This window comes from Gobio gobio, assembly GCF_949357685.1.
Source record: "Gobio gobio genome assembly, chromosome: 18".
Taxonomy (NCBI): Eukaryota; Metazoa; Chordata; class Actinopteri; order Cypriniformes; family Gobionidae; genus Gobio; species Gobio gobio.
In genome coordinates, this window is record NC_137111.1 from 22697955 (window position 1) to 22716051 (window position 18097).

The 18097-nt window shown below is 38.3% G+C and overlaps 2 protein-coding genes across 8 annotated transcripts in view; one reads left to right on the forward strand and one right to left on the reverse strand.

Annotated features, from left to right (window-relative positions):
* map3k4 (mitogen-activated protein kinase kinase kinase 4) overlaps positions 1 to 2355 on the forward strand; it is a 55395-nt gene extending 53040 nt beyond the window's left edge. For all 6 annotated transcript variants that reach the window (XM_079843240.1, XM_079843242.1, XM_079843239.1 and 3 more), the window contains 2 exons: positions 57 to 236; positions 1551 to 2355. In XM_079843240.1, coding sequence (XP_079699366.1) covers positions 57 to 236; positions 1551 to 1571 — 201 coding nt within the window. In that variant the 3' untranslated portion in view covers positions 1572 to 2355. The remainder of the gene's footprint in view (positions 1 to 56; positions 237 to 1550) is intronic.
* agpat4 (1-acylglycerol-3-phosphate O-acyltransferase 4 (lysophosphatidic acid acyltransferase, delta)) lies at positions 1818 to 15246 on the reverse strand. Of its 2 annotated transcripts, XM_079843246.1 has the most exons (10): positions 14811 to 15246; positions 11364 to 11582; positions 10711 to 10880; positions 10380 to 10541; positions 6582 to 6735; positions 6290 to 6392; positions 5978 to 6053; positions 4204 to 4402; positions 3999 to 4021; positions 2425 to 2669 (listed from the first exon to the last, which is right to left on the reverse strand). In XM_079843246.1, exons 2-10 carry the CDS (start codon positions 11548 to 11550, stop codon positions 2646 to 2648), a joined length of 1098 nt encoding a protein of 365 aa, XP_079699372.1. In that variant the 5' UTR covers positions 11551 to 11582; positions 14811 to 15246; the 3' UTR covers positions 2425 to 2645. The 2 variants fall into 2 exon arrangements, with proteins under 2 accessions (XP_079699371.1, XP_079699372.1); XM_079843245.1 differs by lacking the exon at positions 3999 to 4021 and having other exon boundaries at positions 1818 to 2669; positions 14811 to 15075.
* Positions 15247 to 18097: the final 2851 nt, after the last annotated feature.

Below are 18097 nucleotides of genomic sequence, written 5' to 3' on the forward strand. Positions count from 1 at the left end.
CGAACTGTAAAAAAATATACAAAAATAAAAATATACTTCCTGTTTGTTTAATTCAGAGACCCTGGCACGAATATGAGCATAACTTCCAGATCATGTATAAAGTGGGAATGGGCCACAAACCGCCCATTCCTGAAAAGCTGAGCACAGAGGGGAAGGACTTCCTGGACCATTGCCTGGAGAGTGAACCGAAGAGGCGAGGGACCGCCAGTGCCCTATTGGACCACCCCTTTGTCAAGGTATGAACCTGCTCTCACCCATATATAGCTTTCATTCTTAACCCTTAAAGACAGAGAGTTGTAAAAATAACTATTGTTATGGTTAATAACTTTTGAACCGTTAATTCAATCTGTATGCTTTAAAGTTTTGTAAAGAGGAGATTCTGAGCTTTTCAGTTGTACCACGTTGTCTTAAGTCGGATCTGTAGTGAACGGGATTACATCATTAAGTTTTAATCAGCATTGATTTGTTACTCAGAGCCAAACAGGAACGATTGTTGATGCTTAGTCCCACCCCCATGCACAGATTGGTTGAACTATCATTTACTCAACCAGTAAACATAGGTTTTGGTCTTTTGAACCACCAAAATTTGTATGAATACAAAGTGAAAGCTGTTGCGTGCCTCCGTATTTGCATGCATGAAAACAAACACACAACAACATTTGCATGAGAGCACTCTCTAAGAAAGTATACCTTTGGCAGCACACAAACCAAAAACAAGTATAAAACAGAGGTACACATCGGATGAGGCATTGAAATGTATGTTTTCAAAAGAGCCGCAACACAACTTCCCCGGTGGAATCAATTCCGGCGGAGATAACAGGCACAGCCAAGAGTTTAGTTTCGTTTATGTAAATACTTCTTATGTAGTTTGTGAAAATCATTTCAGTGTTGTTACTATATAACAATGTTTCGATTTACTTCCTGAGCTTTTTTTTGGACACATCTACATTGTCAGCAAATATAAAACGCCAGTTTTTCCACTGAAAGCGCCAATAATAAATAAGTTTGTAATAAATGGCTATAACTTGCTTAGAGAATGTTGCATGTAGACAATTTCATCTGGAAGTCTAAAAAAAAGTATAACTTTCTAAAGCAAAAAATCCTAACTTCAGGAGGTTCTGTTTGAGTTCACATAGTAAAAAACACATTTTGCTGGCGTTGGGACTTTAAATAAGCTAGATTGATGATCTAGAATGGGTTAGAAAAACAAGAAAGTACAAGGCGAGTCAGGTGCCCCAAAAATGTTCACAATCGATGGAGATGACGAACTGCTTTTATTACTGCCCTTTAAATGTTCATATGTTAACAACGAATTGGAGAAGAAACCATTATATTATTAAAAACAATTTATATAAAAACTGTCTTAATGTGCAATTTGAACGTTTATATGCAACTCCGATAACTGATTATTAAATAAATTTTGGTTTGGGTGTAAAAAAATCATTTTGGTGCATCAATAATGTCAAACCATCACATGCTGTCACCCGATTGGCTGCTTGAGTGAGGTCGATGGAAATGGCACTAACAATCTCACATCTTTTCAATTGCAGGTCTGCACGGATGAAGAGTAATGGGGAAGACACGCATTCTCTTAACGTTTACAAAAATGCTAGCACTACTTCACACGGCATGAGGAGGGACGAAGGAAAAACAGACACGCTCTGCTCAATACGAACCCCTCGCGACATTAAAGCAGGGCAAGTCTTACATGTACAGTAACATTAGCAAATGGGATGGAAATGCCGTTCGGATGAGTGTGTTATGTACATACTGTATGAATAGGGTTAGTTAGGGTTTTTCTTTGTACAAAGCATATTGTAAAGCTGAAGTTTAATAGCCATTTTTTTGGTGAATGAGTCACAGGGAATACATGTTAGGAGACCAAGTACATTAATTCAAGGGACGTTCTCCGCACAAAGCATGAGAGATGGAGGGAGAGTTTGGCATTGACTGACTGTATGTACAATTTCAATGAGTGTTCGCTGAAGAAAGCATACAAACCTGGGGCTGAAAGTCACAGTAGAGAAGGTTTTAAATTTTTGTTTTGTTAAAATGGTATTTTTGTTTGCCTTGCTGCAGAGCCCACTGTTAACAAGTCATATTTAAGCCTAAAAGTAGTTGTTGCGTCGGCTTAGCCTCGTGCTGGCCAACGCCGTGCCTTTACGATCTGGGGTGTACAAGAGCATAATCAACCAATGAGAGGGAAGAGGCCAGTCTGACTCCGCCTTTCTGCTGCTGCACTCGGACGGGTGGACAAACATGCTCTTACATAGGCATCAACTGCTGGTTCTCTGCTCCTCCAACAGTGTTTGCAATATTTAAAAAAAAGAATATTAATAAACAGACCGTTTTTTTAAATGGCCTACTTGTCTCTTTAAAAAACAACATGTAAATCAGAATGGTGAAGTGTTTTTTTTTTTTTTTGGTAAATGATTTAAGCGGCTCTTTCCAAAAGCTTCATGTGACGAGTTCCTCAAATTTCACTTAGGAAGGTGGTTTCACTTGGCTTATGTCAGTTCCTGTTGTGAAAATGCCCTCATCACAGTAGCATGATCTTGTTTCTTGGGTGAAAGTCTCTCAGTTATTGTTCAACTGCACCTCTTTATCCCCATAGTTCGAACCCTTCTTAATCTCAGTCTGTCCGATCATCCAGCGGATACCAACTGACACTGAAAAAAAAAGAAAAGATTTGTCAGCGCAACAGCCAGTCACATTAGCATGCTCCATACCTAAACTAGGACTACAAGCACTCGGGGTCATTCATTAGATCAGTGGTTCTCAACCAGGGGGTTTAATATTATTATAACAATTGCGTTAAAATCCCCCCCTCCCTATTGTTTGTTATGGGTATGATCGAGTCAAAAAGGCGGAGAACCACTGCATCAGACCATTATAATACTAGTCATAATACTAACAGGGTTCCCACGAACATGGAAAACCTGGAAATATCAGGGAATTTTAAGCTTGTGATTTTGAAGTCTGGAAAAGTTTTTTTTTTTTTTAAATGCTAGAACACTACGGATCAAGTTATGCTTGGCTATCATCTATTAGAAATTGTTTTAAAACTCATAAATTCTTTGTTCAACGGGTGTGGGAACCCTGTACTAAGCAAAAGAGAAATTAAAGCTTCATTTAAACAATATCAATCATACATGATTTCTCATAGTATAACTGAATCATGTTGTTTAAGATTTGTTTTTGTGTGCATTCAGTGTTTAGATGAAACTTTTACAGCTGAAATTAATCTTTAAAACTGTTCTCACACACATGCTGTGATTATTTAAAGGCACAATATGTAAGAATTTATTTAAAGTGTCCAAAAACCACTAGAACAATGTTCAATATTTTGTTGACTTGTGTACTTGCACTATCACAAATGTTTCCAAGAATGTTTAAATCCAGAGAAATAAGCAATTTTAACCAGAACACCTATCAGTGACATCATACCCGCTCCGCGTTACCTTCGTTTTATTTCGTAGAAACCATGGAAACAGCAAAGACGCTTTAAAAAAATGTGTTTTATTAGATAGGTGAGCAACTGTTTGGATATATTCATCGACAGAAAACGAATCATTGTTATATAGCTCAACACAGTTAGTCTTATTGTTTAAATCTAATTTTCTTGATTTACCGCGAGTACCATGTTTTACCATGCCTAATATCGATCTAGCTTACTGCAGTGTGTGCAACAAGTGTCTCATAGTAGCCGCTGAGCGAACGCACAGAGTAGCATTATAACATAACTTTCAACACACTCAAATATTGTATCTAATATGATAAAACAGCGCTGAAGCAGGAGCAGTCGTCTGCTGCATAAAACAAGCTCCGCGAAATCAAGGCGTCATCAAGCTGCACCTTTTGTTTTGAATAAGCAACCTCTAGTGGTGAAAAATTACATATTGTGGCTTTAAGGGCACTTTGAATGCATGAACTTATACATGCACTTATGGAGTGACTAACATGCTATAAATCTAGATAGAAGTGGTTGGTATACTTACTGCCATAGCACCTAATCGGCCTCCTTTATATTTTAATTTTTTTGAAAGAAAGAAACAGATTGGAGGAAAATAGCAGCAGTATATAATTCCTTAGTTGGTGAACCACAAAAAAATATCTGCTGCATTCTTAAAGGTCTCTATTTGTTACACCAGCTTTAATTGTAATCAGTAGGAAATAACCAGCCCATGCCCTTATCCCAAGTACCTGCAAAACAGAAGACAAATGTACAGACGACGGTGATGGCGGACCCTGACAGCAGCAGTTGCAGCAGGAGCCTGCAGAGAGGGTAGACCAGCAAACAGACCCAGAACAGCCAGTTCAGCAGGTCCCAAGGTCGGCGCGGGGGGCTTTTAATGGGACCCGGGAACTGTCCAGTCCGTCTGTAATGCTCTTGGAATTCATCCTGTGTGAGAACACACACACACACACACACACACACACACACACACACACACACACACACACACACACACACACACACACACACACACACACACACACACACACACACACACACACACACACACACACACACACACACACACACACACACACACACACACACACACACACACACACACACACACACACACACACAAATCACTTAATTAAAAACATGTTTACCCTAACTGAACAATGGGTGTGTTACTGTTCATTGCAATTACTTTACTAGCACTAACTTCTTTGTGACAGAGGGCTCACACACACACACAATCCACTATCCACCTGTTTTTCCTGTTTGCCCTACCCTTGGGTGCGCACCAAGGTCAGGTTAATGCTCCAATTGCATACATAACACACATATCCACTCAATTAATACATCCTTCCCCCATATCCCACAATAAACACACGCAGACACCAGAGGCCTGTTGCATGAAGCTAGCTGAACAAACTCTTGAGTTTCAGAGTAGGTTTAGAGTTGATAAATCCAACCTGGTTTAGATCAAGTTCAACGGTCTCTCAAAGCTCGGAATAAACTTTCTCCGTCAACTCAGGTTTAATCCAGAGTTTGAGATTAACTCTGAAGCGCATGCACCTGAAAGTGTGTCCGTTTGATTCACTTCTCACAAGAGAGATGGCACAATTCACTTCTCTTCAAAAGATTGAGAGATCGTTTTGAAAATGATCATGACATTAAATGCGTTTACAAAGCAGGAATAAACACTGATGCTGCATCGAAAGGCAGCTGAAAGAATATTTGACTACATCAATGCATGATGTGAATCAAAGAAATAGGCCTAATAATTATAGGTTCACAAAGCTCAAATGAATACACCTTGTTTAAAAGAATTATGAATGCATGTATTATATTTATATTAATATTTGGCTACTTGTCAATTAATATAATAATTATATGAATTAAAAGTAATTATAATGCATATAAATAATTAGCACCAAAAGATGAGCAATTTTGTCTCAAGTTGTTTCACTATGAACTGCTTTAATTTGGAATGAGAGATACAGGGGGTGTGGCTTTATTGTATCTTTACTTGCAGCTGATTGGTCCAGTTTGGGTTTGCGATCTCTAACCCCAAATAAAACCTGCCCCAGGGCAGGTTAGCCATGTAGTGTAAGTTACTATGGTGATGAACACTGCTAAAAACCAATCCACCTTCATAAGCCCGAAAAAACAGAGTTTGCTCAATCTAACCGCAAACTTACCTGGGTTAAAATCTAAACTGGCTTTGTGCAACAGGCCACAGATAAGTTGATTGTGTCCTATTAATATGCTAATAATAACAACTGAAATGCTAATACCAGCGCCAACTAAACTAACTAAAACTCTTAGCAACTTACTGAAATAAAATGGTATTATAATGACTAAAACTGAAATAAAAATAAAGCTAAACAGAAATGGAAATCAAAAGATAATACATTGACAAAAGCATACTGTATAACAATTACTAAAAGAGCAAAAATACTGAATAATGCTATTTAAATAACACTGCCGAGCAACTAAGGCAGGTAGTGCACTTACTTTTTCCTGATAGAGTTTGTGAAGCCAGGCCGCACATTCTGACTCATCCTCTGGGACCGAGTCCAGAGGAATTCGCCTAACAGACACAAGGAAAGCCATGACGGATTATCTTGATCTTACAAAGGACCTGAGGTCTTAATTCACAACACATTCATTTAGAAGGTCATAAGTGAAACATATTTATAAATGATTAGGGAGATTGCATATTGACCTTTGTTATAGCAGGAGACATAATTACAGAGCATTTAATGAACAAAATGTGGTTAAATATTGCTGAAGGGCAGTTTGAATTATTCATTCTTTCATTCTTACCTCACATATAAATCCGCATGGTATTTTTTCCCGTTGAGCACCCCTAGTAAAGTTGGCATTTCATTGTTTCTGAAATTAAGTGTAGAATCGTACACAGCAGTAACTACAGAGGAGACACAAACCACGTCAGAGAGCCAAATCCTTAGAGGCTACATTTGTCAAAAGACTTCTGTCATTTAATGCGCTTACGGTCATTTATAAAACATCAACGAAGGGATACGTCTCATTGGAAGATCAATAAAAGCACTGCTGCTACGGGTTTGTCATTACTTATAGGCCAAGAAGCTCTTACCCGTTCCCCTGAGGTTCTGGGCCGTGACCCAAAAGCCCTTGGTCCGAGGTAGAAGGTGGTACTTGAGTTTGGGGAGACCTTTCTTCTCTGCCACCTCCATACTAATCTTGTGCTTCTTTTCTGTGAACCGTGTGCCTTCACAGTGCAACAGGAACTATAGACGAATCATAAATAAGAACATCAGCCACATAGGAGATATAACAAGGGACAGAAAAGCTTAGTGTGTTTGTACACTAACAGAGCAATGGCACTAGAGTTCATTTTAATCGAACCAAACCTGCCAAGTGTGAACACACCATTACTGTATTTAGTGTCATCATCTTCCTAGCATTTTTCCCGCTCATTTGCAGGGTCTGCTTCACACACACCTTTGATTTGGCACAGGTTTTACATTGGATGACCTTCCTGACACATTCACACTCACACACAATCCTACAATTTGGCATATCCAATCTACTAGGGCTGGGTATTGACACAAATTTCACAATACGATTCAATTTCGATTCACAAGCTTTCGATTCGATTCGATTCGATTCAATTCAATATCGATTATTTCGGATATGTACCAGGTAGCTATAATACATGGAACATTTTCTCAAGGAAAACTATGGGAGTCAGTTGATACTACATTAGCCTACTAATATTGAAGGTAAAAATTAACTGATTTGTATACAAACACTTAAATGACACTAAATTGTGTTTTTTTAATATAATAATAAAGTTATAATATTAACTTTACAATTACATAAATTCTACTCCAATTAGTTTTTTGAAATATAAACATTTAAAGGGTGCCTGTCATAAAAACTTGCCAGATTTATTCAATATTGAAGAACATTGACAATGAATATCCTATGTAATGAGGTGCATATAATTAGCAAAATGCTCCTCTCTAGAGTTAATTTTTCTAGCTGACTAACGAGTTTATGGACACTGGTTTTTCTGAGGTAGCCTAACTGTGACGTTACGTACGGTGACGCATTGCTGCCAAATAAAAAAAAAATGACAGACCCCGGTCACAGATATCATAACTATCTATAGGCCTACTGTAATTAAGACGTTCAAGAAATGTATTAAAAAGAAAGAAGCTTTCAGCCTTATAAAGGCCGCGGAAACAGGCCAGTGGGTTCGTTACGCACGTCAATCCATTCTCCGCATTCTTATTTTGCTTCTTATGTATTAAATATACAGGCAATTAGTTAATGAAACCTTGATCAAAATTAAAATACAATTTATAGAAAACGAAATTCACTTTAAATAAATGATTTCTGCAAAACAACACTCAATAAAAATCACGTCTGACCCCACTCCATGTCTCCAGACATATTGTGCGTTTTATAGCCTATACTCATGCCGACGAAAGCGCCCGCGAATTCTTTAATATTTATAATTTTTGCAGGGTTTTTTTTAACACTTTGTTATTTTGGCTCAGAATTTCGTTTGTTGGAAATATGAACTGAATTTAGAAATTAAATTTGAAATGAAAAACTTTGCGTTTAATAAACAAAATACATTTTTGAAGCGTTTGGAGTGGAGTTGGCTACATGCAAAACGTAGCCTATTTAGATTCATAGTTAGGCTATATGTTTAAATATTAGCCTATTATATTATTGTTTTAATTTCATATGTTGATGATGAAAAGTGAGCAGCATGAGTAAGAAAGGCTACAAGACGCGCAATATGTCTGGAGACATGGAGTGGGGTCAGACATGATTTTTATTGAGTGTTGTTTTGCAGAAATCATTTCTTTAAAGTAAATTTCGTTTTCTATAAATTGTATTATAATTTTGATCAAGGTTTTATAAACTAATGGCCTGTATATTTAATACATTAGAAGCAAAATAAGAACGCCGGAATGGATTGATGTGCGTAACGAACCCACTGGCCTGTTTCCGCGGCCTTTGAGTAAGGCTGAAAGCGTCTTTCTTATTAATAAATTTCTAGAATATATGTATTAGAGTATAACATACTATAAGATCATAACATAAGATCTCGTTATTACGAGAAAATATGTTGTTAAAACGACATAAGATCTCGTTATTACGAGAAAAGATGAGTTAAAACGACATAAGATCTCGTTATTACGTGACATTGTTTACAAGCAGTTTTACTTAACGTTACATCTTTCTGCGGTTGAAACATTGATTGAGCGATTCTAGGTGACATAATACGGATATCGGTAAGTTGTCCTGTATCTTTTAAAGCAGCACTAGGTAACTTTTCAACCTTTATAATATATTTTCAAACCTCTTGTGATGATACATCGACTTACAATAGGTTGAATGACACGTCTGCCATAGCCTGACGGGGTCTGTATCGTTTTTAATCGTACTTTTAAACTTCGGGTTTCGGGTAGTAACCCGAAAAAAAAAAAACTACAAAATTCGACTGCTTTACGGCATATACGTCACTTCCACCACCACCCCCACTTCCTTAAATTTGGACGTGCGAGAAAAACTATCATTTGTTTGCCGAATGTTATAATCATGGCCGAAGCAGCACAGAAAAATAAGAAAGCAAAGGTTTTGTCGGAGGAAAGCAAAAAGAGGAAACGAGAAAGTGATCGGATTAAAGGCAGGACGAGGATCAACATTGGGCCAGCGTTTGCTCGTTGGCGTGAGCTGAAGGAGGAGGGGCTACATTCTTGCAAGTAAATACATAAGACGTATAAAATCATATTTTAGGATACCTAACATGTCTGTGATATTGGTTTATTTGTCTTGCCTCAAGCTATAATGCAAATCGATTTTTCAAATTTACCGATTCATCTAGGGTAGCTTGATATTATAATATTGACGATATATGGTTATTATCTACCACTCAAACATTTTATTGAAGTATCATATAGATTCTGTAAAACGGGAACCAATAGACTAGGCTACTATAATGACGCTGGCTTGTAAACGTGAGCATCGCGATCATTGGCATTTGAAAAAAAAATAATGATAACAATAAATAAGTTGTCATGTAAACAAATGCACGTGCGATGCATCCACTGATGTAGAATGACAGTTTACGACAGTAGTAGAGGACAATACTGTTTCTCAACTGTAGGGGGACCCCGAGAGCAAAAACTACCTAGTGCTGTTTTAACACACTTTCAGAAGCTCATTCCTGTTTATTTTGCGCTGTTATTGGTAATAAGGCGGAAGAGAAGATCCGTTCATGTTTGCTCCGCTCTGCTGGTTCTCTTGAGCTGAGCCGCGGCAGAGCGATCTCACGCCACAGCGCCAAAACGGTATTTATGTATTTGAATTTTGTAAAAAAAAAATCGATTCTTGGGTTTTAAGAATCGATATTGTTTTGTAAAAGTGAGAATCTATTAAAATCGAGAAATCGATATTTTTTACCGTCTTTCGACGGTGGGGGCAACTGGAGCACCCGGAGGAAACCCATGCTGACACGGGGAGAACATGCAAACGCCACACAGAAAGGACTCCTGGCTTAGCTAGTATTAGTGTATTTAGTGTAGAGTTGGGTAATATTTCATTATGGACTCTTCTTTTAGTGAATAATGACATAAATGCCACATATGGTCCACTTTCATGGGGATTTTTGGAGCATTAACAAACAATCACATGGGAAGAGTTGCCTGAATATTGTTCAGAAATTCTCCTTTTGTGATCCACGAAGAAAACTGCATATGAGGTTTGAATGATGAGGGCGAGTAAATCATTTTTTGGGTGAACAGGTGAACTATTTCTTTAACTAATTTTGCTTAAAATTAAGACATTTGAAATGTAATACAATGTCATTGACACCAGAGTACAATGTGCAATAAGATTTTTACAAACATGCCCAAAAGTTTTCTGGGTAATCCCAAAGGTTGCGCAGGCTCTGCACGACTTTCTCACGATCCTCTTCCCATTTCCTTTTGCAGAAGACAATCTCCAGGAAGTACCACATCCAGCCAATCACAGGAACATAGGAAAGTTCCTTTTTTGCCAACACCTTTGAGCTCTGAAATCAGAATATGATAAAAACAATTGTGCAGCAGTACAATTTATACATCTTATTTTTAAGGCTCAATATCTTCATGATGGTATGAGTAATGCTCAAACGTCTCATTTAGTCACACATTTTTTAAGGTGTAGGAACATTTTTTTAACGGAACTATTTTTTGTCTTACCCCTAAAACACCAAATCTCTCACAGAAGGTCCAGCCGATCATAAAATCGATCTCAAAGTTATGATTGAGGACAACAATGGCGTTTTCTTTGCCAAAGAGAGAACAGCTTTCCGGGTCTGTGTAAAGTGTGCATTCTGTCCCAGACCACCACTCCAACAATGCCACCAATTCTGAACGAACAGAAAAAATATACAGCTGAATTGCAATGCATATATTTATGAAGCACAATGCATTTACATATTTATGAATCTGTAGTAGTCCAACAAGTTAATCATCTTACATACATCATCTTATATGCATGTAAATAGACATTAAGGCAATATGTAATTTTCAAAAATATGCACTTCCTATTTTGTTACCCTCAGTGCAACAATGAGGTTTTCAAACAGGAAATAATGGTTTCAGGTGGTGCGTATTTATCTGCTTCATAATACAATACAATCTTAACCAGGAAAGATATGGTAATCATGTTCTCCATGACTGTGACATTTTTTTTTTTTGGTACTATTTTATGTGATTTTGTCACCTCATGCAGTACAGTATGTCTTTCAGTGAGGACAAAATAAATACAGGAAACTTGTTGCATCATGCCTGGTTGGGACAATATCTTTCTTTGGAGGTAAACCCACAGGTGACAGCTTTGCAGGACTTACGACTAGAAATGGAATAACCAAATCTGCAGTTGATCTTGCGTGCAAGCTGCTTGTTAATGGGCCACAGTGGTAGAGTACAAAGCTGCAGCAGGTTGATAATAAGCCCACTGACCAGGAACACATAACATATAATGAGATGGCACAGCAACTGAGTCTTCAGCACTTTAATGATTCCCATCCTTATCATGTAGTCTTGACTTTTCCAGTCCCAACAAAACCCTGTGCACAGAGAGAGAGAGAGAGAGAGAGAGACAGATTTATATAAATAACTTTGGCAGCTCTATCATATTAAGCAGACGATTTTTTTTGTTGTTGAAATAAATCTGGATAGTACCTCCCAAGATACACTATATTGCCAAAGGTTTTGGGGCGCCTGCCTTTACATGCACATTAACTTTATCCAATTGTTAATTTGTAGGGTTTAATATGGAATTGGCCCACCCATTGCAGCTATAACAGCTTCAAGTCTTCTGCAAAGGCTTTCCACAAGGTTTAGGAGTGTGTTTATGGGAATTTTTGTCCATTAATCTAGAAGCGCATTTGTAAGGTCAGGCACTGATGTTGGATGAGAAGGCCTGGCTCGCAGTCTCTGCTCTAATTCATCCCAAAGGTGTTCTATCGGGTTGAGGTCAAGACTCTGTTCAGGCCAGTCAACTTCCTCCACACCAAACTCGCTCATCCATGTATTTTTGGACCCTGCTTTGTGCACTGGTGCACAGTCATGCAAACTGTTCCCACAAAGTTGGGAGCATAAAATTGTCCAAAATGTCTTGGTATGCTGAAGTCCAGTGGCGGCGTGCTTTACACTACTGCATTCAACGCTTTTCATTGCACTTGGTGATGTAAGGCTTGGATGCAGCTGCTCAGCCATGGAAACCCATTCAATGAAGCTCTTTATGCACTGTTCTTGAGCTAAACTGAAGTCCACACAAAGTTTAGAGGTCTGAGCGACTTCTGCACACTGTGCACCTCAGCATGCGCTGACACCGCTCTGTGATTTTACGTGGCCTACCACTTTGTGGCTGAGTTGCTGTAGTTCCTAATTGCTTCCACTTTTTAACAGTTGACTGTGGAATATTTAGGAGTGGGGAAATTCCACAGGTGGCAACCTATCACAGTACCACGCTTGAATTCACTGAGCTCCTGAGAGCGACCCATTCTTTCCCAAATGTTTGTAGATCAGTCTGCATGACTAGGTGCTAGATTTTATACACCTGTGGCCATGGAAGTGATTGGAACACCTGAATTCAATGATTTGGAGGGGTGTCCCAATACTTTTGGCAATATAGTGTATGTTGCACATGTGAAAACTGTATTTGAAATATGAAAATCTACCTGAGCCAATATTCAAATTGCATGGTAGCAACAAAGATAAATGAAGTACCCTTTTTTTTTTTTTTTGGTTTCTTTTTCCACTTCAACTTGAATGTTGTAGAAATTGTAAATAGTTTAGCTATTATATTCTATACACTGTGGATTTTACATACATCTACATTTCCCAAAGGCTCTTTGTATGGCACTCAATAGTTCACCAAAAAAAAGCAAAAGGGTCATTATTTATTCTTAAAAATGTGAGATTTTGAAGAGTTCAGATATTTGAAGAGTTCAGATTCATAGTTACCATGAAACACTTAAACAGAAAAAAAAAAAAAACCATAAAAGTGGTCCATTTTGACTCAAGAACCTGTGACCAGGTCATTGAGCCAGCACACCTTTTTTTCTGATAAAACAAAAACTTTCAGTTTGTTGATTGGTTTGTTTACTGCTTGAAAAGTGTAGAACATGAGCAAGTTAATAAAAATCCCTTAAAAATGTCTGAATGGTAATGTACAACACAACAGCTTCACACCTTTGTGAGGAATGTGCTTCTTGCTGCGTTTTCAAAAGTAAATAGTTCGTTCAAAAGCAATGTTTGTAAGAAAACTGAAGAGAACAGTAGATAGCACAAAGAGCAAGATAAATCATACCCCTCCCTATCATTACTTAAGCTTTAACGTGAAAGTCTCTCTCAGGATACAGTGCAAAGGCTAGAGCAGAAATGTCAGTGTCACTTCTGTGGTTGCGTGAGGTCTACTGTGTGTTTTGGCTCTGCTAGTGGTTACAGAAAAAAGTGTGAACTATTTGAATCAAATAGTTAAGGTCAAACGTGTAGAAATGAACCAGATTTTTTTAAATGTATTAAATGTACAAACTTATTTGCATTAGATTAATCGTGAGGATTTGTTTCCATTTCAGTGACTCCGATCTTTTGAATCGGTTCACTGAAAAGACTTCCCCGATTACCTGGCGTCAGGTGGCAATGAGCGTTAAGTGAGTTGTTGAATAATTTACTGAACCATGACCGAAACATAAGCATTTAGAAAGCAGAATTAAAAGGTTAGTTCACCCAAAAATGTATAGTTAATAGTTATAACGAGAATACTTTTTGTGAGAAAAAAACTTATAATTTAACGACTTTATTTAACAAATTGTTGAATAAAGTCATTTTGCGCACACTGTCACATGGACTATTTTAAGGATGTCTTTCCTACCTTTCTGGGCCTTGAAATGGTAATTAAATTTAATAAAAAAATATCTTAATGTGTTCAGAAGATGAACAGGTTTGGAATGACAAATGAGGGTGAGTTAATGACAAATGAGGCTAATAATGACAGAATTTTATTTTTTGGGTGAACTACCCTTTAACATTTGTACAATAATAAAAACACACTGTTAATAAAATAATATCATATAAAATAAGTGATTCATTTCGAAATTTGATTGTCGGGAATCCCGACTCAACACCGATTAGTTCATTGAAGGGGCGTGTTCGTCCAGTAGGTTCGGTTCAACCAGTCCCCTTTGAAAAAGGCTTTTCAACGGCTCTGGGTTCAACCGGTTAGACTAATGAAAGGGTCATTCAACCGGTCTTGAAAGCTAGTAGTTCGTGCAATAGATTAGCAAGTCTATGAATTGAGTAAAAAAAGTAACGTGCTTCAAATGCGAAGGAGTAGTGAACAAAAAAGTGTGAGTAAACCGATTCGTTCACTTAAAAGATTATAATTTTCAATCTAAAGAATAAAAAAAACGATGAGAAACCACTAATCTGTACTAAAGTATAGGTAGGGTGCGTCTTGTTTGGGGTAATTACAGTTCAACTGCAGACTTCAAACTCCGCAGGTAATGTTACAACTGTCAGTTCACCAACAAAAAAAGTATCTTCATTTGTTTAAAGAACAGATTCAGTTAGTAACATCTGATGCACGTTCACAGTATATTTGCTACAGTAGCAAATAAATCATTCACGTATTTCAGTTAAATGTTTCATTTAGTTTACCTTGGTATCACAACTTTCACAAGCATCAAGAGTGAACAGACAGCCATTGAGAACATCGAGCACATGTGGATCGTATACAACCGCACTTTATCTTTCAGCACAAGACAAAACCGCTGTTGTGTTAAAATTACCTTTTTAGTAGCAGCAGAGCAGTCGTCTCATCATATGGTGCTAATTAGAGAGCGCGTGAGAGATGTGAATCTGAAGGATGTTTGAGTTGGACAGGCTGATAGATTCCAAGGTTGGAGGTATTGAGCTGAAGGAGACCACACCCCGGCACCAAGACGCTGCGCGAAGAGCACTGGAACGTGGGCAGGGATTCAGATGGTCATGTCATTTCCTCTGCTCTGACCAAGGCCAACTCTGCTCCAGTGTCTGTAAACACTGCATTACACTGTTCACTTTGACCGACAGATGAATATAATTGCCAAGGACGTTGGCAACAGAAGGGTATCTTCTTATATATTATATATTTCAACTTTTGATTCACTTATTCTTTTTATTCTATTTTTCTGTCATTGTGTCTATACTGTGGAAGCTTCTGTCACCATGACGAATTCCTTGTGTGTGTAAACATACTTGGCAAAAAGCTTTCTGTCCAACCCCAGTTATCAGAACAATTTCGCCCTCTACTGGATGAGAAGGGCTACGCTGTTTTATTTCAGAGACAAAATAAAACCCTGTTGAATTTTTTTTAAATAAATAAAACTTTCATTTACTCTCCCTTTTTTTATGAGAAACATAGGCTAAAGGAATGTTTTCTGTGGAGAGAAACGTTTGATAGAATATAAGTAGATCTACACTCACCTAAAGGACTATTAGGAACACCTGTTCAATTTCTCATTAATGCAATTATCTAATCAACCAAGATTAGATGGTCCTGGTCAAGACAATGGCTGCGTCCCAATTCGCCTACTTATACTACGTCCTAAAAGTATGTACTCTTTTTGTGAAGAAAAAGTACATACTTTTGAGTGTGTAGCAGAAGAGTATGCAAGCTTTGGGACATACTACTTCGTCATCTTTAACGGACTCTGTTACGTGCGTCCCATCACCGTTTAAAATGTCAATCATCGTCACAGTTCAAATCCCCCACTTTAAATTTAATTTCCTACCGTATCGGAGAGAAATGTAGTCGCTCGTTGATCTGCCTTTCGTGGGTCTTTAGACTCCTCTCATGTGTTTGCAAAGTTAATGGCCAAACGTATCATTACAAAAGTTCTCAATGCTGCTGCAGGTGAAATATAATGTGGATAATATTGAATAAATATCTTTTCGTCCGGTTAAATACTGATAATTGCTCACTCAAACCACTTTATCTAATCCTCTCCACTCAACCGTCAGACTCGCGTAACCGTCATGTTTGTAGTTTTTTAAACACTTTTTATCCGCGTTTGTAGTTCTAATCGAATCCTCGTCCATCTCGCAATGGGTTGTGGGCAATATCAGCCGTTAGAGTGCGCATCGATCTGCACTTCGGATTCTGACCGGAAATAGTAAACCATCCGGGAATCTTTGGAATACTTTTTTCAACATACTAAGATTTGGGACATACTAATTCTTTTTTCGAATACTATTTAGTACGGATAGTATGCGAATTGGGACGCAGCAAATCTCCTGAACTCCAAACTGAATGTCAGAATGGGAAAGAAAGGCGATTTAAGCAATTTTAAGCGTGGCATGGTTGTTGGTGCCAGACGGGCCGGTCTGAGTATTTCACAATCTGCTCAGTTACTGGGATTTTCACGCACAACCATTTCTAGGGTTTAAAAAGAATGGTGTGAAAAGGGAAAAACGTCCAGTATGCGGCAGTCCTGTGGGCGAAAATGCCTTGTTGATGCTAGAGGTCAGAGGAGAATGGGCTGACTGATTCAAGCTGATAGAAGAGCAACTTTGACTGAAATAACCACTCGTTACAACCGAGGTATGCAGCAAAGCATTTGTGAAGCCACAACACGCACAACCTTGAGGCGGATGGGCTACAACAGCAGAAGACCCCACCGGGTACCACTCATCTCCACTACAAATAGGAAAAAGAGCTACAATTTGCACAAGCTCACCAAAATTGGACAGTTGAAGACTTGAAAAATGTTGCCTGGTCTGATGAGTCTCGATTTCTGTTGAGACATTCAGTTGGTAGAGTCAGAATTTGGCGTAAACAGAATGAGAACATGGATCCATCATGCCTTGTTACCACTGTGCAGGCTGCTGGTGGTGGTGTAATGGTGTGGGGAATGTTTTCTTGGCACACTTTAGGCCCCTTAGTGCCAATTGGGCATTGTTTAAATGCCATGGCCTACCTGAGCATTGTTTCTGATCATGTCCATCCCTTTATGACCACCATGTACCCATCCTCTGATGGCTACTTCCAGCAGGATAATGCACCATATCACAAAGCTCGAATCATTTCAAATCGGTTTCTTTAACATGACTTCACTGTACTAAAATGGCCCCCACAGTCACCAGATCTCAACCCAATAGAGCATCTTTGGGATGTGGTGGAACGGGAGCTTCGTGTCCTGGATGTGCATCCCACAAATCTCCATCAACTGCAAGATGCTATCCTATCAAAATGGGCCAACATTTCTAAAGAATGCTTTCAGCACCTTGTTGAATCAATGCCACATAGAATTAAGGCCGTTCTGAAGGCGAAAGGGGGTCAAACACAGGATTAGTATGGTGTTCCTCATAATCCTTTAGGTGAGTGTACATTTTGCATGGGTTTTGCTATAGAGAAAGAATGGACATGCTGTCAGAATTATTCAGGCACAAATAGCCTAAATATTAGTCACTGAGTACAGAGATGAAACCTCAACAAGAAGTACTTCTTGTTTATGGCATTCTCCAAAATTTAAAATGTTCAACAAACACCCCTTTTTTGGGCATTTATTTCATACGATACTGTGAATCCCAATAAAAACTGCTTCTGAAACAAGATTAAACCATCAAGATGTAGGCTACCATGTAGAACAAAGGAGCAGTGATTGCACTATGATTGAAAGCGCCACATGAATACTGAGGTCCACTTTCCTGCTAAAGACCTGCTATGACATGAAAATACATCATTTATTCAGTGATTTATTCAGACTACAGAAATAGTAACCTCTTCACCAGAAGGGAAATGAAACCAATCTTTGCCTGCTATTATTCTGGATAATCGACTATTCAGATTAAATTGGCTGCTTATGGAACAAGTAAATTCACAATACGTGTTGCAACCGAATTAAATTTGTGTTTGTAGACAGAAGCGTAAGGATCCAAGCAATCCCAATGGGTGAAGAAAGGGGCCTGGCGCAGATCTGAAAATGCACATCTAGCTTTAAGAGCAATTTGTGGTTGATGGTTTTGCATGAAGACCCAGGAGAAATATGATGGAAGTTACCAAGACTGCTGATGTAAGCAATTACTTCTGAAGCCT